Below are 22,441 nucleotides of genomic sequence, written 5' to 3'. Positions count from 1 at the left end.
GGCCCTCTGCGCTGGCACCATGCCAGCCCCTCACACACCCCTGCACATCATCCCCAACCTGTGCCACACCCCCGCACACCCTCGCCGACCCGCACAGCACCTCTCATGCGCCCCCGCGCACCCTCTTCAACCTTCCCCAACCCACACAGTGCCTCTTGTGCACTCTCATGCATCCTCCCTGACCTGCGCAGCACCTCTCATGCAGCCTCGCGCACCCTCCCCAACCTGTGCGGTGCCCCTCACGCACCCCCTCACACCCTCGTGCCTCCTCCCTGACCTGCACGGTGCCCCTCATGCACCCCCACACACACTTCTCAACCCTCCCCAACCCACACAGTGCCTCATGCACCCCCTTGCAGCACCACACCACACCTCTTGCATATCCTCCCTGATCCTCCCCCACATCCCCACCCGCCCCTTCACTTACCTGCCTGCGGGTCTGGGACTTACAACTTCCTGCTGGCTTCCCCACTGACTTTGGTTGTGGGAAGCCGGCAGGAAGTTGCCTCACCTAATGACCATGGGCTTCAGTTAATGACAGCAATGTGGACTGCAGGAATTGCAGTCGCTAAGTGATGCAGTCGCTCTTTATGACCGCATTGCTTAGTGATGGAAATTCCGGTCCCAATTGCCATCGTAAGCCGAGGACTGCCTGTAGATCATTGTCCTAAAATCCAAATATCTTCTGTCAATGCTATTTGCATAGCCAGACACTGAATTGCAGCATTGTTTTTTTTCCTTTTCCAGTCCTCTTCCATGGATCAGAAGGATGGATGAGAATACCTTTTGAGCCTACAGAGTCTCAAACTTCCTTCTGCTATTTTCAAGGTCTGGGGAGATATGGCTGTAACTGTTCTTTGCCCTATTGTTTGACCTCTCATGTATTAGCAGAAAAGAATAATTATCAGTTAGTTGATAAGTCTTGGAAGTTGTTCTTTCATGTTATCCTTGCTTCTAACAGAGAGCACACTCCTGCTCCCAGTGGATCCTATCAGTATGCATTTGTTTCATTCCTCATAGTACTGAGGCACTAAATACTATAACTATTCTCTTTGTCTTCTTATAGGGCACAGTTGCATCCTCTTTTGTTCTTTAGAGGTCTATCACCTTGTCTTCCATTCCACAGCACCTGTTTTTCTTCTCTTGAACATTCAGAGCCTGTTTCATCTGCAAGCCTGAAAATAGTTTCTGAGTTCCAGTAGTGCAGGATATCTTCTAGGGCTCTAACTTTTGGTTGTAACTCTCAATCACTATGCTTAGTCCATATGGGGAGTTACTTTCATTGTCAGTTTCCGTTATAGAACTTCCTTTCTTTGAACTGATAAATGATCATTCTTTCTTATCAGCTGTAGTGTGGTAATTTGCTGCTCTAAGGACTACTACAAACTTGCATTTCCTACAAATACATGCCAGGTTGTTTTCAGGTATAAAGACAAAATGCCACAAGTATTGTGGATCACCTTTGCAAAATATAAAGCTTAGAGAAAGAAAGTCTGTTAGGAACTCAAAAAGGTCTCCTGGCAAAGAAATCCTTATTTGCTTTCCAGTTCACTCCCTGAAATATGGTTGCCTTATATTCTTTTTACAGTATTTGTTTACTTGGTAGGAAGTAGTTACTCAACCACTCTCATTGGGCAATCAACTTCTCCAAGGACCCACTAATTGCAATCAGCAGCTATACAGAAAATAATCTTTTCATCTCTTACAGTTCAACAGTCCCGCAGATTGTTGAGTAATGAAACTTCTACAAGCAAACAATCAAGCTCAGAAACCACCAAGGACTCCACATTCCTCAAATTCACATCTCTCTCTTTCTCCTGTTGACCTCACATCCCTCTCTTTCTCCTGTTGAAATCTCATGGTGAACTCCTACTAGCATTCCTTGTTCACTTGCTCAATGAATTCACTCCTTTTCTAATAAATAAATAAATAGAGATTCATGTCCCATTTTGCATATGCATCAGCATTTTTCAATTAATAAGATTTTTAAAAAGTTAATTTTCTATATTTTTGATTTGTAAATTGAAAAATATAGGAGTGAACTTCAGGGAGCTGTTGACTTCTTAGCCATGGTGGCAACAGCTCTCTGAAGCAGTATTAGACAATTGGAAGTTTTCAAATAATGCCTTCAAAAAGTTCTACATCAGAGATTGTTTACAATGAAATTTTGCCTCCCATATCTGCCCAGTATGAATTAAGAATGGCACAGAAGAAAGATATTTAGAAGAGGGAGGGTCTGAAGGCAGGCATCATTGATAGGGTCTACGATCCTGGCAGACACCAACGTGGTCAAGCCAGCGCTGGAGCTAAGAAACTTCACCTCTGCAGAAAGCTATATTTTTCTTCCTTAGCATTTTTTTTCAAACCAAAAACTAACCAACAAACTAAAGAAAGAGGAAAGACAGAGAGACAGAGCACTTGTATAATTTGATTAAGACTGAATATGACTGAAGCCCCTTTTGGGTTGTATGAGTCTATATCTCTTTGGTTCCTGTCCAGTTTTGGTAACCTTTGCCATCTTTTACTCCTTTATTTTTGTCTATTATGGGGTCCCCCCCCCCTGTTTTTAAATGTCTTTTACTTGTTAACTGTCCAGAGTCATTGGGAGAAAGGCAGCACATAAATTTAATTAAATAAATAATTTGAATATAGTTGTATTTATTTTCAAGGTATTTGTTCTTAATTTAATCTGGGCTGCCTGACTGATTTAATGTTTTGGGCTGTTTTTATGGGTTTTCCCCCTAGTTTTGTACATTGCCCAGATTCCACTGGAGTTGGGCAGCCAATAAATTTAAATTAATCATCATCTTCCAAAAGATGTTTGAACTGAGCATGCAGGGTCACTGGTGGAAACATAGTTATTGGCTGTTTTATTCTACAGCCATCTATTTGTGCACCATACACCAAATTGATTCATAGATTAATATTAAATATACTGAAACAAAACATATCAAAAACACACACAGCCCAAAGATAGCATTTTTAAAAAAAATGTGGCAACCTTCATTAAATTTGGGAGATAGTAGGGTTTAAAATGCATAACTGTAAATTAATCACTACCAAATGTACTGTAGATGCATGCATAGATATAAACATATGAACTGACCCCAGCACATCCTTAATACTAATATTAATGTATCATCTAAATATATAGATCAAATGGTAGTTATTGTCTAAAACAGAAATCATTGATAAATAATCAGTAGGTTGATTAAATGTGGCATCTGATTACTATGGTTGCTTCGCATAGTACAGAAAATAATGACAGTGAGATATATTATTTATTTATTTGTAGCTCTGCTTTTCATGGGTTTGAGATAGCATGGGAATATCTAACTGCAAAGTAGTTGCACAGTGCTAATTTCTCAGATGCATATTATACCCTAAGCAGAAAAGCACAGGTTAGTAATTTGTACATCTGTTTCATGTACTGTGGAAAATTAACACAAAAATGATCATATTCTAGCATTACTTGAAACTAGGCATTTGCAGTTCATTACCTAGATACAGGAATTATAGACCCTGGATCTTATGGAAGTGTATGTGAATAGAAACCCTCCTTCCATTTCATGACAGGACCAAGATCCAGTTGAAAATCCTATTAGTGAAATCCCACCAATTCCTTCTTCTTCCTGCAGCTCTCACAGTATTTGAGAGACTCCCTCAACCCTTTGGAGGGAATCTGGGAATCCAAGGAGCATATGGTGATGCAGGAAAAAAGGGAATAAGCACGAGAGACTATGGGAAGAAAGCAGGGAGGAGGAGAGTTTAGATGTGAAAGTTGTAGGAAGAAAGAGTCTCTGTCTTAATTAACTCACTCCACCTCTGGCTGGGAATTTACTTTTACAGTTTTTAAGATTCTGTTTTTACCTCAGACTAGCATGAAGGATACCTTCCTGAAATCCCCGTGGTTCTCACTTCCTTGGTTTGCCATCTACACGGGTCTTGAGAATCTGAGAGAAAACCACCTCCCCACCACTTATGTCCAAGAGCAGGAACGTCAAGAGAGAGGAATTCCATTCAGAATATTCCCCTGCCAGTAGGAACAGCATCCTAGTCTTTCATACCTCAGTCCTATACCTTTCTTCGGAGACCCAAGTTTCAGTTAATGAAACTCGGCTCCATCTCAGATAAGCAAGAAAATAGAAGGAAACAAGAAAAATGCTCTATCAATGCCTATTCAGTGATTCCTCTACTAGTTTTGCTCAAGTGATCACACTGTTTTGTGAATGTGTTTTCTACTGGCATTTCCGATATTTTTTTATAGAAAAGATATAAACAGTGTCAGACTTAACTTTTCCACTATTTCCTCTCTAAAACTTTGTTAATGCATTTAAAAACTCTCTCTTGCTTTGTCGCGCTTAACAAGTGGTTTCTTTTACAAATAGTACGGCCAACTTTTCACCAGTGAAACAAGGTAGCCCCACTAGCCATTTTATTTGCAATAGGGAGGCTGCATTTTTAAAAGTAAGGTTGCTTACAGAAATTTCACATGAAGTCTACATTTACTTGAAACAAAGAACAGAAAGAACCTTATAGGAAGATTCTATGATACTGCATAGGATTCTATGATACTGCAGGATCGAGCTGATGTACAAACATAAAGGAAAGTAACATTTTGAAAGTGAAGTATATTAATGACATACAGTACCTTACAGAATTTTGACCATGAAAGCTGAGGATCACTGGAAGTAATCTGTTGCCCTAAAATATAAATGAAAAAAAGTGAGGGGTGACATCTTTCCAAAAAATTTACTTGTTTTCAGATAAAGCCAAGACTGTTTAAAAAGACAAACCTGTTTTCTTAACTGGAGCTTCAAACCAAAGACTCTTTTCTACTGCTGTAATTGAAACTCTCATATCCATGTCAAACAGTGGATGGGAAATTGTATACAAGCTTCATTAGTCTGACAAGGCAAAGCATGTTCTCAGTTCCTACCTGTTAGCTTTTCTGCCAGCATACCAAGTTGATCTGAATTCAGTCCACGGCCAACATACGATGAAAACTGCCAGCTGAGGACTTCTAAGAGCTGACTCAAAGTGATGGGCATGGGATTATTAAAGAAAGCCAAGTTCTGCAGCCAAATAAAAATTAATACAGAATTTGGTTAGCTCCACTTCCAGTTTTCACGTGTTACTGCAAGCTGCCGGGAGACTCCGAAGGGCCAAAGGTAGAGGTAGAAATGCAAGGAATAATAATTATCTTTAAATATTGTGAACATTCAAAGCTTTTTCATAAAGTCAAAATCTCTAAGGAGTTCATTTTTTGGAGACTCTGGAAGGAAACTGTTAAAGGACATGTACAGTAATATCACGAAAATAAGGATTTAGTAGGTTTCAAATAACACGGAGATGTTTTGCACTTCAGAAATGAGAAAATCATTGCGTCTTTTCAGAGGCAAAAAAGTACAGTTATAATTGGCTGGCTTTGAACAGCAAGGATTCAGTTTTACAACAGTTTTACCCTTGTTTGTATGCAAGTGGGCTGGGTGTAGCTCTACAGTGCTTTTAAGTCCATAGTTGTTCTTTACTGGGTGTACTGATTTCTATTTGCTTTACTAACTTCAGCTATGAAGTATGCACTACTAAGCCAGTTGCTTTACCAGCTATTCTGTATAGCCCTAAAATATGGGAACATGTACTTTTTCTAAGCATCTTTATATTCATCTTTTCATTTTGTAAGCTAGAAAAATCAAGAGACCATTAGAGCATTTGCACTTCTCCAAAGGGTGTGTTTCAGTCAAAATGTAGCCTACAAAAATACCTACATTAGAGAAAAGGGCATGCAATAATATGAGTATAAATGAACAAGTGCATAAAGAGACATGAAGCAAGCTATGTATTAAAGTGCACCTATTTTGAAAACGTGGGGCATAAACAGCATGCAGAGTTTGCAAATAGAATAGTTATTTCCAATTGCAAAAGAGACTCAGGCCCAGGGGACACTCTTCAGGAAACCAATTAGCAGAGGGCATATATATTTATTTCTCTTTTCTACTGCAGCCCCTCTACCCTAGAAGAAAAGTTGTTTTGAATGGCTTGGAAGAAACTGGCATTAGAAGCTGCAGAGCGAAGATGGAGAAGACTCAAGATAATGGCCTCCCTCCCCTCCCCTTCCTTTCTTCTGACAGAGCAGCCTTAGGAACAGAGTTCTGTTCATGGGCTCTCCGAATCATTTCCGGCTGTACGATCTCACATCAGTGACATTACAGGAAAGAAGTCCAAGAAGCCCTATGTGCTTTTATACCCAACTTGTGAAAAAGATCATTGGCTATGCAGAACATACCTGGGGTTCACTTGTTGACAAGTTGTACCAAATAACCGAAGCCCAAGCATTAGGCAATTGGCTGACATTCGAAATCATCACCACTGGTAAAGAGCTTGTCTGATGAGAAAGATAGATGAAGAAAGTCAGGGTAGACCCAGTATACAGCAAGGTGTAACTGCATGGGGAGTAGGTTGCAATTTTACAACAAATGCATTACAAGAAGTATTGTAATGTTAGAAAGGAATGTAATCAAAAAGCCATGCTGAGAACACGCTCTCACAGATTTTTGCAAGTATTTAATATTCCTGGAACTCAGCTTTCCCTGCTGGACTATATATAAAATATATTATGCACAGTGTAGGCTAATCTACCTCAGAAGCAAATCCTACATTCTAAACAAATTAGGCAAATATTAACGTATGCAGATGAGATTGTTTTTGTGCTGAGGACTCACAAATAATATAGTTAATTTTCCGTTAGCTATTTAAGTTTCAGATTTTTTAAAAAACACGTGGGATGAAAAAGAAGAAGCAAATGGAATGTTTATTCAGCAGGCAAACTTAGTGGAAGGAGCAAGTCTTTGCACAGAGCACAAAATTCTTACTGAACTCTTCAACCCATCAGCAGCTGGTTTTCAAGCAGACACTCCTAGCAGAGAGTCAAGATCAGTTTGTATCAGAAGTTACACATGCAGAAAAACAAGAAATGAGAACCATCTAAGGTAGTGTTTCTCAACCTTGGCAGCTTGAAGACATGTGGACTTCAACTTCCAGAATTCCCCAGCCAGCGTGACTGGGGGGAAGGGCTGGCTAGGGAATTCTGGGAGTTCAAGTCACACATCTTCAAGTTGCCAAGGTTGAGAAACCTTGATTAAGTTCTCTTCAAGCTATTCTATAATCCTTCCTATCCAAAAAAGAAATATTTTCATAATATGTATTCTCAGGCATCTAAAACAGGTACTTACCTGTTCAGGCATAACACTGTTGCCAAATGCAACATTATTCATTATTTTGCAGTGAAATTGTAGCAGAAATTTTATGGTAATGCAATATTAACTATAATAGCGGTATTATTTAATAACTTATCTACATTATAAAGAACTTGATTGAATCAGATCAATGACACATATAATCCAATGTTTTGTTTGACAACGGTAATAGGCAAAGTTTTCCAAGAATCTTACTGCAAATAATGGTTTGTATGTTTCATCTCTAAGCAGAAAAAAGAGAGTGTGCAGGCAATTTTTACCTGCCAAAAGTATAACTAATTATGAACCCATTTTTGCTTAGCTGACTTTGGTCAGATCCTGATACAGGCTTAGTTGCCCACTGAAAGCAATAGGACAAAATTAGTCATGTTTACATTGTTCTATTGATCCACAATTAAGAATCAGGGTTCAGCTATGACCAGAACAAATAATTATATAGAATTCAATATCTCCTTTAAAAAGCACAGTGATTAAACATCCCCTAGTAAATTGTTATTCAAAGCCAAACCTCTCAAACACTCAATTCTTTATGTCAGCCCTTTTTCCTAGAAGTACAGATTTTTTTTTTTTTAAAGTAGCAATTATTTGTAGTTAGGTTAGGCTCCCTTTCTACCTTTTTAAGTGAAGGCCCAGCTTACATTTTTAGTTGCTTAAGAGAGCCACAGGATGTCTTCAAAGCAGTCTAATCTGATCAGCTGTATATAGGCACATCCGCCACCACAATCTGCTAGTGAGTAGTGTGCTTTATTTGTAATTCAAGTGTTTTCCCATTCATTCAGCCTGGTCAAAAAGCACTTACCTCCAGGTCTATGGTCAGCCCATATAAGCAGATCTGTGTTTCGAAAGTGACAGAATGTAGTTCTTCAGTTACCACTTGAGGAATCTGAAAAGAGGAAAACCGGTTTTGAAATGACACTGATTAGGAGTGTTAAGAAGGAAGAGTACAGCTGCCTTGTGATATTTACAGTATCATCTTTGCTAAAGCATAATGGGCCAGGGCAGCTCACAGGCTGCACCACTAGAAAAATCTTGCTCATATCCTCAAATCCCATAAGTGGAAATCAAGCTGAGCACTGCGCATTGTTATGCGTTAATTTCAAATTCAGATTTGTATATTACAGATATTATTTTGTATTTTCATCTGGTAAATCTCCGATGACAAAAAAAGACCAGAAGAGGGAGCCACAAGCCAATTCTCTATTAAACGTAAATGGGAGGGAAAAATGAATTGAATATAAAAGTTTAGTGATCATGTTCTTCTATAACTTTGCCTATTATTTAAAAACTGGTTAGCCTGATTCTTAGGCTCCATTTATACATTTTTTTCTCTCTCCAAAAACAGACTTTTGTCTGAGTTTAGGTGTTCAGGGTGTTCAGCATTAAGACAGATTTATCTATCTTTGAACAAATAATACATGATAACAAATTATAAACCATGGTGCCATTATATGTGCCTGGAATCAATTTATCCATTTTAGGTAGTTCCCTCTAAGGTAATACCCCTTAGGATGGATTAACATTTATGTTTCAAATACTGTAATATTATTTTCTTCCATCAAATAGAAGTCAGTGGAATTGTGCTGCAAATACAGCCCAGACAATTATTTCTTCCTACCTCATTTCCCTTGTTGGTACCGCTTGCTTTCATTTCTTTTGGCTGCTAAAAGAATTAAAAAGTAAGACCAACATTAATATGCAAAAAGTATATTCACAGAAACCTTTAATGGTGAGATTCAATATTCACCAGTATCTATTAATGTAACCTGATATGGGCTATTGATGGGTAACTTTTCTGGAATGGATTTGTTTCATCGCTTTCAAGTGGCTCAACTCAGCTACTTCTAGAACAGTGAAAAGTACATCAACAATTCACATGCTATATGTTGCCATGTTTGTTCATTTATCTGTTTGTTTTTATTCACTTATTTTACAGTGTTTATATACACTCCCCTCCCATGTATCGGTATTTGTTCTTAATTGCCAGTAAAATACTCCTACTAACACGATCATAACACAGGGAGATCTCACGCTGGAGTATTCTGCATCTAACTTTATAGTTCATAGCTGTGTTTCATTTGAAGTGCATAAAGAACAGCTCTCCACAGATACTGTCTTGCATGGCTTAGTATTTGGATCAACTCAGTAAAAATCCAGAGCATCTCAACTTTGTTGGGCTGACCCAAGGAAAGTTCATGGCAAGTGAACCTTCCTTCAAAGGGAGCCCTTTCTACATCTCCCAACCAAGCATCGAGGGGCTGCAACGTGCAACCCATTCCTAGCTGAAACAGAAGTTTAAAGGAACATGCTTCATAGCATGAGAGTATAGGAAATAAGTGGAGAAATGGGGAGGGGGAGAGGGAGAGGGTTTTCCCCCCCCTGTTTTATTGTCAGGTTCAGGTGACAAGCCGGCTGGTTGATTCTCGGATCAACATCAGGTTGATCTGGAAAAAAAAAAGGGGGACCCTGCACGTGCGGGAAAAATGCTAGGAAGAAAAAAAAATGTTGCTATTTCCAAAAATTGGATTAAAAAAGCGTGTGATTAATTTTTGTTGTTGTTCCGCTAGAACATAAGTAAAGAATTAACTGACCACTTCCTTATGAAGGCGATGGCTAGAAAGCTAAGGGTAGGGTGGGGGTGGAGAGACAGAGAGTTGACACTTGGACAGAATAAAAAAGAGAGAAAAGAAAAAAGGAGATAGTACATATAGCTAAAATAAAAGTGAAGAGAAAGTCTTGAAACTCCTTGTGACAAGCCAAATAGTAATTCCATAATTAAGTACACAGGAGGAGATTTGTTGACATACTTCTCTAAAAAATCTAAACTCCTCATGTCCTGGATTGTCTCATCATATAATATTATTGTTAAATAAAATATTAATTGTTCATATAAACCGGTCCTCTGAGTAAATATGAGATAGCAGTGTATATAGAGTTATACATTACTATGAAAGAATAGACAAGAGGTGAGTTCATACCTCAGTGTAAGTGGTCTAAATTAAGCATGTTCAGCTGGTGAGAAAATATTTTTTTAAAAAATTATCTCCTCCCTACATAAATTTGAAACAAATTATACAATTTCTGTCAAACATGGTCTGGTTTTACACCAATGATTCTGAGATATTTCTTCCTTTTTTTTTTTAAGATGGTTTATTTACTTTCTTGTTTTTATAAATAACTCAAGGCAGCAAACATACCTAATACTCCTTCCTCCTCCTATTTTCCCCACAACAACAACCCTGTGAGGGGCTGAGAGAGAGGGACTGGCCCAAAGTCACCCAGCTGGCTTTTATGCCTAAGGCGGGACTAGAACTCACCATCTCCTGCTTTCTAGCCTGGGGCCTTAAAATTAAAATTAAAGAAACTGATAAAGAAAAGTGTTTATATATTGCTGTCAATGTTTTGTCCTCAAAACTGTTTCTAAAAACTATGTAATAAGATTTCTTTAGAAGGCTAGTTATAGCCTCAGATTCCTGCATAGAGAGAGGATAAGCTTTGTATAACTCAGTACAGCTCAGTTGCATCTCTCCAAAGCAAAGACAAGGATGCATTTCCTTCCTTTGAGGGGCAGTAACGCTTTCCCAAGAAAAGAAGGAATCGGTCCTCTGTTTATAAAGTTGGATTCTCTTGTTGACTTTTAATTGTCACAAAAGAGTCACTTTTTGTGAGATGGGCGGTATCTAAATCTGAAAGATAGATAGATAGATAGATAGATAGATAGATAGATAGATAGATAGATAGATAGATAGATGGCAGATTTGCTTCTCCCTCAAGTCCCAGGGGTATGAAACAGGGGTAGACACTGGCAGCAACACTCATTTATGCATTTATATTTATAAAGGATATTAAAATATGAGTAAAGTATATTTTACTTATATTTCCATTTTTCTCTATTCCCCCCCCCCCAAAAAACCTGTTTTTCTAGAAAAGTTACAATTCCACACATGCCAAACATATGAAGACTGGCACAGAACTTAAGGCAGCGTTTCTCAACCTTGGCAGCGGGAAGATGCGTGGACTTCAATTCCCAGAATTCCCCAGCCAGCATGCTGGCTGGGGAATTCTGGGAATTGAAGTCCACGCATCTTCCCGCTTCCAAGGTTGAAAAACGCTGCCTTAAGATAATGCTTGTGCTAGATGGAAATGCCTTTTTACAGAAATACTTGTTCCTTCCTGGTTAGTAAGGGCCAACCTACTCTTGACAATTAAATTGGTATTTCTATTTAACATACTTTTAAAAATAATAATAATAATAAAAGTGCACGAAAGGCAGGAGGTGATCATTGAAGGAATCGGTACGTGTTTTTCTCTTTCTGAGAGACAGATTTGCTTTTGGGAGAATTCCTCCAATGGTGTTGATCCCAGGGAAAGAGTGCAGGTCCGTCTTATGAGTTACCCAGACCCATCCCCCAGCTAACGCTAGAGACCTGATTTAGAGGCTAAGTTAGATGCAGACGTGTATTTTGTTGTCAGGTGTAGCTCGAACCTAATGGACAGTGGCAGGGAGTCAGTCGCCCTAAAGCTTCTAATCAAGTTATGCCGAGTTCAAAGGAAACTTTCAGAACACATTTAACAGGAATGCCATATCCACAAATGCTGAGAAGCAAGCGAGGGTTTCCAATTCCTGTGCCAAAAGAAAAGAAGTATGGATTTACCAAATGTCGAAATTCCACTGAAAGGGTCCCGTTTGCAGACTCATCCATGTTCATTGCTTTTATATGAGTCCCACACAGAACAAATCTGCGGTTGCTAGAAAACATATCCTGGTAAGGTACAGAGCCGCAGGCACAACAATAAGAAGCAATCTGTGCTTATTTTTAAAGCTCCATCCCTTGAATTTTCTTACCTTGTACTAGAAGTGTTCCTGGGTTTAAAAACAAAAAGCAAAACAAGTTAATCTTCTGCAAGTCTTCAAACATACAATGTGTCTTTCTGATGATTTTCTAAACTTGGTATATGCCAGCTACTGTAATTTCTTGGTGGCTTATAATAAAAACATTCAACATAAATTAAAGTAAACACATTAAAAATAAACCTGAATCTTCACCAATTGAAAAAATGGGCTCTAAAGCCTTTTAAAATAACATTTTAAAAAATCCTGTCCAAGAAGCTGTGTTTTTAAAGCCTTTTAAAAAGCCCACAGAGATGTCAGTTGTCTCAATGAACAGGCAGAGAATGGTCGGGGTGGCTTCAGAAAAAACACAGTCTTGAGTTACTAAGCGATGAGACTACGGCAAGTGTTAAGACAGGCCTCTTCGGGCGATTGTTGAAGATGGGGGCAGACTCAGAAGACATTCTCTCAAGTAACTAAGTTCTAAGCTATTTAGCGTTTTAAAGATAATACCAGAACTCTGTATTTCTAGGAATGCATGAACTGTACACTGATAAAAGGTACTCTGGGTCGGTGCCTCCATCAGGGGAACCAGAGAGAGAAATTTCAGTCAAAACTACCCAATCAGTAGTTTTGTTCCTTCTGAGAGAATGTAACTCTACACAGAATAAAACCTTGGAACTGTGCCCCCTCATAATGAGCATCTCCTGCCCAAGTTCAAGTTATTTGTGGGTCATCAGCATTCTGATAGCACCCAGCTCCAAATCATACCATGATCCTTCCCAGTGTTTTCATTCAGATATTGAAAAACATTGAAAGCAGAATAAGACTGTAAAGCCGTATTTACAGTACAGCTCTAAGTACCTTGCATAACAATGCCCATGCCATTACCACTGTTTAACTATGCCTCAGATCGAACATCAAAATTAAGCTGTGAAAGTTTACTGAAACTTTGCATTTTGACATCTTCTAAAACCACCAGTTTCAAAACTCCATACTATCCTTATTACAGTAACTGTAACTCTGACTAAAACCTATCATCAGCCTCTTGTATGAAATCTAAGAACCTATCTGGGGTGAACTTCAAGGGCACTCATTTGCTTTTCAACTTTATACTCTAGAATACTGACACCCCTGAGTTTCAGGTTCACACAACAAACAACATAAACAGAACCTCAATCAAAACTGTCTAGTTTTGTGGTGGAACAACAACAGTGGCTCAAAGCAGTGGAAAGACTTTCATGAGTAATCCTGCTGTAGAGCTGATGATTCAGTTGCCACCTACACTCATGTGTTGAGTTGTTCTTTTATTTATCATGGTCTTTACCATGTTTTGATTTTATGCTGATCTTATTCCTACCATGGATGTTTTAAACTTCTTTTTCTATGTCGTGTTAACCACTGAGAATTGTTGGATTGTAATGATAAACAAATAATGCCATCCTACTGCATTTCTATCACTCCCTTCTCTTATTTTCTTAAGTCCCTACAAATCCATTTTAGTCCCTCCGTAGGGACTAAATATTTGTAGATACATGATAAGTCACACAGGTGATTAATCTTTCCATCCACCCTCTGACAAGAAAAGACTATCAGTAGGCTCTGAAGAAAATATTTCAGGCACAAAGCAGCATTAGAAGCCTGAAACAATTAGGAGAGCGATATTGTTTGTTTTAATAATAGTTTGTTAAATATAAAGTTAAACGAGAGAAAAGTGTTATTCTGATCATTTAAAGATCTGATGCAATTCTAGCTCAAATGGATTAAATTAGTGTCAAACATCTTCAAAATATCCTGGGAAATTTTAGTAAATATTATAATGGCCTAAAATAATTTTTTAAACATTACGTACTTGTCAATAGTAGCTTTCACTTTAACCTGGTAGTTCAGCTCAGGCAATTTAATAAGCAGCCTAGAAAGTTAAAAGTATAGAATTTAATATGAGAAAACACCTTTCTCCACAAACAATGCCTCTGGCATTGTTCAGGCAACATGGCAACCTTCTAACATCGAAAGCAAATTAGGCAGTCTGTGTATATAAAGCCAACTGGATTCATGATGTTGCTGGTGGACTTGCTACCAAGTGTATGTGATCTAGCTGGTGGAAGCAGAGTTGAGAAATAAGGAAAGAGGTTAGCGTAAAGCACCAGCAGGTTGTCAAGAAAAGTAAGGAAGTTAATTTGGATGCTAGGGTTCTAGTTGCGGAGATCTGTAAGTGGAAGAAGTCAAAACAGAGGAAACAGAATCCTCAGAGACGCTAAGTGAAACAGGTAGAGATAAAGGGAAGCAACTGGTGACCGCTGGTTGACAGCAGGAAGTCAGTAAGGAAACAATTATTGGGGATCTCTTGATGGGAAGGGAGTCTCTCCCAAGGAGTAGAGAGGCAAGAATAAAACTCAGAGGAGTTACAGAAATGCACAAAAAGCTATGAAGTTGTGGATGCAAGACCCAGACAGATACACACAAGTGCAGTGGGGAGAGAGGAGAGGAGCAGAAATAGTGCTTGGAGAGCAATGGGTAGAAAAAAAGAGAGAGAGAAGCTTAGTCTAAGAGAGAGAGGGGGGGAGGGAGAGCGCGAGCGAGTGCACGAGGTTTTTCTTCCTGCAGCACTTTGTTCAGCTGGGATGTCACTCCCTGCAGCTCACAAGGGGGAAAGGGGCCATTTGGAGGTTGCAAAGGATTCAGGAGTATCGGTTGGCATTTGGTCAACACGGACAGAGAGAAGCTGGCAGTTTCATCCCTGAATAAATTGCTCAGTGGACTCATCTGGGGGAGAAGTGAGGCTTGAAGAGCTGAGTGAAGAAGAAGTAGACTGGATTCAGATGGGTTGGACAGGAGGAGATCCAACTGAGGAAGAGGAATTAAGCGGCCATGAAGAAAAGAATCAGGGAAACATCAATGGGAGGCTTTTGCACAGAGACCTGCTATAGGCTTTACATATTGTGCTTTAAAAATGTGCTGGACCTTTAAAAAGACCATTCACTCTGTGGTGTAGGGACTGCTAGCTTGGAGCAAGCCTCTCCACAGGACACCAGGAGACTGATCCCATAGAGTTCAATAGCTTACTACTGCTTAAAGTTACTCTGCTCTCTGTGGGATACTGTCTCTATGTCTATAAGGTGCTTGTTTTTTAATACAAGTTGTCAGGTTATTCTGCTAAAGATTTTTTTCTTTCTCAAAGGATACCCCGAAAGGGACAGACAAAGCCTCTGTAGAGCCCCACTGCTGGCTGGAGACTTGGTAGTAGGCTTCTTTAAAATAAACTCTGTAGGAGCTAGAAGGGATCCTGCCAGCTTCCCTGAATCCAGAACAGTTCTTGTACTAAAACAGGGCTCACACAAGGAGGCACTGTTGAGGTAACTAATAATTATAGCCTAAGAGGCTACCCTGAAAACTGCTTCTCTCCCGCTCTCCCCCATCCCACCTGTCTGTGAACAGAAATGGGATACCAGCATGAATGTTGCTAATCTTAAAAATGGGTGCAATAGGGTGAAAATGCAAACGCATGCGAAGAAATAGAAAAGTCAGAAATGGAATATAATAGGGAAACACAACATTAGTTAAAGCAAGAGTGGAATGGATTTAGATTGCCTGAAAGGCTCAAGGGGTAACTTTAAGTTCCAGAGTCTTTGCATAGAAGAAATCATTTAGAGGCTTAAGCGTTATCTATAAACATTTTCCTTCCAAGAGCAAACCGTAGCCCAAAAGCCAATGGAAGGCTTGTGCACCTGTTTAAGAATGTGGTCTGGTGCACATGACAAGTTTTAAGAGAGATGCTAGGACACTAAACTGATCAAATAAATGACAAGCAATACCCTTTACTCACCGAAGTTTGACAGTAAACTGTATCATCGTTTTAAGAACCAAAGGCCTCTGAGGATGAGTTGGCATGGAGGGCTGTCTCTCCACTATAAATGAACTGATGAGAAAGGGAGTAAGTATCTGCAGGCCACAAATAATCCTAGTGAAATATTGCAAGACTAGCAGTTCCATTTCTTCAAGATGGCATGGAAAAGGTTATCTACTTTATCCAACCCAGTTTTCAGAAATTTCTGAAAATTAAATATCTCCATGGTTGAGATGAAAGAATGCTAAATAATAGTTTTCAATTCAGTTTCAGTTGAAAATGAAAAGTAATTTATGTACCTTTGGAAAAGACTGTAAAGTAAAAAATTTATTCTTTCCAACAAGTGAGGTCTTTGTAATGGAATGGGGTCTCCTTCGTATGTGAGTTTAATCAAAAGTTCATTCAGCTTCTCCAACTGCCTTCTTATTTGAAAAAGACTCTCAGCCAACAGTGTGAAGCTAAACAAACACAAAAAAAAGGTTCAGGTCATTAAACTCTGACTCGGGACTATCTCAGAAAATTCTGTCACTTAAATGACACCCCCCTCCCCTAATGAAGCGCTACTTGATGTTCAAATCAACTTTGTTGACGCCTGCCACACAGAATACCACAAGTACCTTTTTCCTTCCTGGTATGAAAAAATGAGCTGAAAAGCAAACAAATTTGCTGCTCTTTCATAACATGGAGAATCAGCTACTGAGTTAGAACTCTTCTTGTGCCTCATGATAAAACTAGACTTGCTCTCCCACATCTGCTTAGAAAAATATTCATTGCAATTTATGTCCAGTAATTCTGTGCCTCAAGTGAAAACAGCCTTAATTCTATGTTTTATCACAAGCACAATTCTGAAAGAAAGTCAGATTTGCTTAAGTCCTAACTCAAATTCTTCTACAGCAGTCTTTCCCCATCAGGGCCTTCAAGAAGAGACTTGCTTTTATTCTGAAGGCCTAATAAGATTATGAAGGTCAACTGATAGCATTAGAGGAAGCTGTTGATTTATATGTGCATATGTGCTTTAACTATATAATATTAAATATTCAAAACACTTAATATTTAAGTGAATAAATGAAAATGTCAAAAGTAGGCATTCTTGCCTAAATGCATTGTTAAAAATCCAGAAATGTCTACGTCTGCCAGTCAGATATATTTCCCAAGGGAATCCCCTCTTGGCAACAAATAATGCCTCTTAACATGACCTGTTTCTGACTCTTCTGATTCTTAGAAATTGCTTAACAATAATTTCTGTTAATCTCTCAGAAGAAAGTTTAATTGTGTAAATGAGGATGGGAAAGGCAGCAGCCACACAGCATCACACTTCCTGTTACTCTTTAGACAGAAACCAGTGTTAACACTTTACCAGTTTTGCAGTTGATCAAGCCCACTGTGTAGAGGGCCTCCAATGCAAGCAATTTGTTGCCGTCTCTTCCAATCCAATAATTCTTCTATTAATATGTTATTCACCAAGGCATCAACCTCCCTTACTATTTGTGCCATTTTACTGAGAACTTCCTATAAGGAACAGGATAGGTACCACTAGTTAGAAATTGTAAGAGAGAATTCAGAAGTGAGTCTTGGGGAAACAGTGATGTGGTTTGTATAATACCCTAAACTGTGATGTTGTTTGGCTTAATCTACACACATGGTTTGCTTCTGGTTAATTTATCACTGTCCAGCATGCAATCTAAAGCAAACCAATGGCTAGTTTAAGCAACCATTAGTCTTCCAAGAAAGCAACCTGGATACAGGAGCAGCCACAAACTGAAGCTGCTTCTGCAGCATTGGTTCTGCTTCTTTAATTTTGTTTCTACCACTACTGCTTTGTCAACTAGATGTGTAAAGGGAGAAACAAGCCACTCAGCCTTCCACAGATCTGTATGTGATGCCTCTAGCTCAGGCTGAACAGGGAGGGCCTTTTTTCTTATTGCATAAAAAACAAATAAATAAGTCAGGAAGTGTTGCCTAGTCAAGCCATTCACCACAAACATTGCTGAGATACTAACTGAACCCAGATATTCACCTTACTGGCCTTTAAAAACATTAAAAGTATGGCTCTTTACTTAGGACTTGGGTTAGGGTGATGGGGGGTCTTGTCTGTTTTGCTGGGGGGGGGAGAGTTGGCTGTTGCTCTGTCCAGATAACACTATCTCCTGAAGTTTTATTCTGAATTTTTAAGTTGCCAAACTGGTTTGATACTTTTTACCCCGCTGCCCCCGGAAGTGAGATTAGCTCCATCCCTGTTATCATTCCAGAAGTCCTTCAAGACCTGGTTATATCACCAGGCCTGGGGGTCCCAGGAAACTGGAGATGTTCTTAGATGACTCCATTGTGGTTGATCTTGTATATGTGGTTTATATATTTAAATGTTTTATAGTTTTTCCACTTTTAATAATGATGTTTATATTTTGTAGTGACTGTTTTTTTATATATATTTGTTGTTTTTATTGATTGTTGTATGCTGCCCAGAGTTGCTTCTTGTGAGATGGGCAGCTGTATAAATGTGATTTAATAAATAAAAATTAAATAAACAAATAAACAAACAAACCTAAGCTTTCAAAGCAAATACATGTTGAAGATTTCAAAACAATGATTTTGTCATTGCTAAACAAAACATTTGGAAAAACAAAATATTTAGGAAATCTTCTGATGAAAGTAACTAGCACTCCAGCATCATGCTGTTGAAATTCAGCAGCAAAAATTGTTCTTTTCTTTTCTTTTTGAGTTTAAGCAGTGGAAGAGGTAGGTTAAGCTCTGAAGGGATCACCTTATCTATTTTCTGCAAAGAAAATCCCTGAAAATCCTTGAAAACATTCCCAACCAGGCCAAAAAATACAGCTATGCCCACTGTAGCAACATGACCTGGTCATCACTATATCCCTCCTACAGCCTTTGAAGTCCAAAACTAATCTGAGGAAAAGGATAGCCCCAATCAAAAAAAGTTTGACTTCTGGTTCTGAAGTGTCTAGTAATTCTATATCTTTTAAATCCTCCAGTTATTTTGTATAGCAGTTAAACATTTAATGTACTGTGTTCTTATTTGAGATTTGTTGTAGTATAGCTATCAAACAACAATATATTGCAATATATGTGTACAGTATATCTAAATGTAGACATGACAGTATTGGCTATTAGGTGGCAATAAATGAGGCCTTGCTTCAGTGTTGTGAAAAGACTTCTGCTATGCTCCTCCCCCCCCACCCCCCACCCCGCAGTTCCTCTATGAGAGTTTGAGCATGCTCAGTTCTTACTGGGAGTTGCCCTGAGCCTCTCGTATGAGGATAACATCTTTGGACATCTCTGAGCATCAGAAACAGAGGGAACAATTTTTGTGATCTTTTCTTGAATTTTCAAAAACAAATTAATGAAAGGCCAATAACGAGTTCTTATAACCACGGTCCAGTTTTAAGAACTACTCGTATTGGCTTTGTATTAATTTGGAATTACCTCTTACTTGATATGTAACTAGAAAAAGGACCTTCCATAGTGCCTTTAAGTTCAACAGACTATATAACTGACAAACAACTGAACCAACCTTTCGCTTGTAGTCGATGGTATTGAGCATTTCCTGCAACATCAGCATCTCCTGCTTCATGACAACACTGTTTTTGTCATTCTGTTCTAAGAGGAGATGCAAAAAGAATATGTATAAAGCATAGGAACCCATCAAAATAATGTATGGAAGCAGTTTTAAAGTAGCATGTCTGACATTCACTTTTTCTTATTACACGTTTACTTTACCTACAAACAATGATAGGTAAACATAAACATGTACATCTAAGTTTATAAATATATTATGGTATGCTATCTAATGTGTTATGTCTTATTTTGTCAAAGTTCATAAAAAAAAAGGAGTGAGCATCAATCAAAATTAATATCCTTTCAATATTATTCTGAATATTTAGTTTAGTTTATGGATTTTAAAATTAAATGTTTTTTTTTCAAATAATGACTAGCCTTCAGCTGTTTTTCAGTCCAGGAGTCCTGCCACTTTTCCTCAGTGAGGAATAAACCTAGGTTGGAGAGGACATTTTTGAACAAGAAGACCTTAAGAAGAAGATTGTTAAGGACCTCTTCTCTCCAAAGTCCTTTTGAATTTCTGAAGGAATAAAACCTATTATGGTTCTCCTAGCCAATGCATTTTGGAGCATGCAAATATGGAAGGAGGTCTGTTTCTACTTACAAATAGGGTGATTCAGAGAAATGAACACATGTTCATATGTTTATCATTAAGAATTCATTAACTTTAGTTAGGATTGAACCATCCATAGTAAAAGACAAACTACATGGAACTCCTAAATAACCATGTATTTTCCTGTCATTTTATTTAAATTAAAAAACAGCTTAGGGTTGTTACAGCTGGAAATTCACATTTTCCCTTCTAGCCATTTGTGTACCCAGCCCAGAATCTTTTATACTGGGGCAGTATATAACTGCTGTTAAATACATAAAGAATCCCATTAAAAACTACCCCTGATTTTGCATCTCACAGGAGGGATGAGAAGAGATGAGAGGAACCACAGGTCTGTGGGATGCAGACTATGCTATAGTTTTGGGTAGCATTTCCAAAACAAACAAAAATGACCCTAAAAACATACAACATTAAAAATGAAGCAAAATAAAACAAATGTCAACAATAATGAAAGAATCTTCCTTCCCCCATTGGCCTGACTGCAGCCTTCTGGAGTTCCTTTTACTTAAAAAAGTAAAGAATTACTCATGGAAAGCATTACAGTCACCATCTCTTCAAGATTAAATTGTTAGAAAATGAAGGTGTATCTTCACACATAAATAAATACCAGTAGCTTCAGATAAAAATGCAGAGGAGCATAGTCTTAGTAATCTTTTGCTGGACCTTGCTACCTGCCCTAAAGAATGCATTTAGGCTAAGATGTTAGTCACGCTTTACTTGGAATTTACTTTGGAGGTAGTATGTATCAGTAGAAGCATGAGTCTTAACCAAATCCTGCCCCTCACCAAAAAGAAGACAGTGAAATGTTTAATGAAAACATATCGCCTAGGTACAGGACTAACAGCCAATTTTTACATATATTCAAGATTTAAAACCAACATTTTTCTTTCATAGCATTGTGTGGGAAAGCTTACCTATGCTGTGCATAGTTTTAAATCTGAAATCAAACTCCTCTTGCAAATCTTCTGAATATTTGACATCTTGTTCTGTCAGCTGTTTTTAGATTAAATGCATTTAGTAGTCAGTGAATCTAATATAGTCCATAGCATATAGCAAACAATAACAAAGCTGCAGTTTGTCCTAAATGAAATGGAACTTCCACAATTAGTGTCTGCTACCTTGGTGGGAAAAGTAGCTGGGATTACAAATCATACTAAACCAAAAAGCGGATTAGTTTTTACCCAGCATGTTCTGTGAATTCAAGTTTTTCTTTTGATTTATAACCCTTGGTTTATGGCTTAGCATGTTGTGTGAACTCAACCAATTTTAGTTTATTTAACAAAACACTGTTAAGTAAACTGTGGCTTATTACACTGAGTGTATCATGCTGTATCACATATTTATTACTAAGGCTGCAAGATGTATCGTGCACTCTACGCATGTCTATTCAAAAGTGAGTTCCAATTTGTTCCCTGGTGCTTATGGTTAGATAAGCATGCACTGGACTGCAGTCTTAATTTCTCTTTTGTTTTTCATCAAAAGGTAAAACTCATGGGAAAAATCTAGTTTTACTGAGAGGAGACCAGTGAATTCAATGAGACTGATTAGTCATTGGTAACAAATACCAGTCATCCCTGGCTAAATCTGAATTTCACCCCATGAACCACATAGGAATTTTGATCAGTTTAAATTAAAAATTAACAGATTTATTTATTTATTTAATGGACAATTATCAGGAATTTGAATAACACAACTATTACCATCTTATTTCTTTTGAATAGATGTAGTGTTTACTTTCCTTGGCAATTTGGACCCCCACAAGTATGCTCCCAGGAGAAAGCAGAAATTAAAGACAGAAAAGGAATCTCTCTCTCACTGATCATTGTAGAAATCTTATCACATTTTTTTTTCTTTTTGGATTCCATGAGAGAACGGTCAGATTTTAGAAATCTCTGGTCAGACACTTTATCAACCCCCATTGTGGTCCATGGCACACCCTTGACAGATAAGTGAAGTTTTATTCCTAGAGAAGGAGCTAATGCTGTTAGTTAATGCAAAGAAATAGATGCAAGACGGATTGCTATTGTAAATTCATTCCGCAATCACGTTCCACCCTGGTGGTATCTCCTGAAAATACTTGGTGGACAAGCAAAGCATTATCCAACAATTATACACTTTTTTCCTGCTATAAAGCAGTATCTGATAGTGACAACAGTTAAGTATAGAGCAAGGTATTAAATGTTCTTCAAAAATATTGCATATTTAAAAGGATTTTGCAGGGGTTCATAATTCCGAAGAAGCCCTTCCTCGCCTTGGATTAATTAGTCAGCGCCCAAGGGCATCATCCATGCATGCAGAGAACAAGCGGATGGCATTCTGAGGTA

General features: G+C 38.3%; 1 protein-coding gene across 1 annotated transcript in view; it reads right to left on the bottom strand.

Moving 5' to 3' along the window:
* The window catches only part of STAT4 (signal transducer and activator of transcription 4), a 44,956-nt gene that overhangs the window by 13,059 nt on the left and 9,456 nt on the right, over positions 1 to 22,441 (bottom strand). Inside the window, exons 5-17 of the mRNA XM_007420390.3 lie at positions 21,032 to 21,110; positions 19,461 to 19,546; positions 17,289 to 17,440; positions 16,231 to 16,389; positions 15,911 to 16,003; positions 13,937 to 13,996; positions 12,100 to 12,117; positions 11,909 to 12,002; positions 8,872 to 8,916; positions 8,056 to 8,139; positions 6,287 to 6,385; positions 4,940 to 5,075; positions 4,652 to 4,704 (exon numbers count right to left, since the gene is read on the bottom strand). Coding sequence (XP_007420452.1) covers positions 4,652 to 4,704; positions 4,940 to 5,075; positions 6,287 to 6,385; positions 8,056 to 8,139; positions 8,872 to 8,916; positions 11,909 to 12,002; positions 12,100 to 12,117; positions 13,937 to 13,996; positions 15,911 to 16,003; positions 16,231 to 16,389; positions 17,289 to 17,440; positions 19,461 to 19,546; positions 21,032 to 21,110 — 1,158 coding nt within the window. The remainder of the gene's footprint in view (positions 1 to 4,651; positions 4,705 to 4,939; positions 5,076 to 6,286; positions 6,386 to 8,055; positions 8,140 to 8,871; positions 8,917 to 11,908; positions 12,003 to 12,099; positions 12,118 to 13,936; positions 13,997 to 15,910; positions 16,004 to 16,230; positions 16,390 to 17,288; positions 17,441 to 19,460; positions 19,547 to 21,031; positions 21,111 to 22,441) is intronic.

This window comes from Python bivittatus, unplaced genomic scaffold (genome assembly GCF_059951505.1).
Source record: "Python bivittatus isolate LINGU-HERP-01145 unplaced genomic scaffold, Pbiv_v1 ctg000200_np1212, whole genome shotgun sequence".
Classification (NCBI taxonomy): domain Eukaryota; kingdom Metazoa; phylum Chordata; class Lepidosauria; order Squamata; family Pythonidae; genus Python; species Python bivittatus.
The sequence above is the reverse complement of the archived record's forward strand: the minus strand, read 5'-3'. Positions and strand labels throughout refer to the sequence as shown.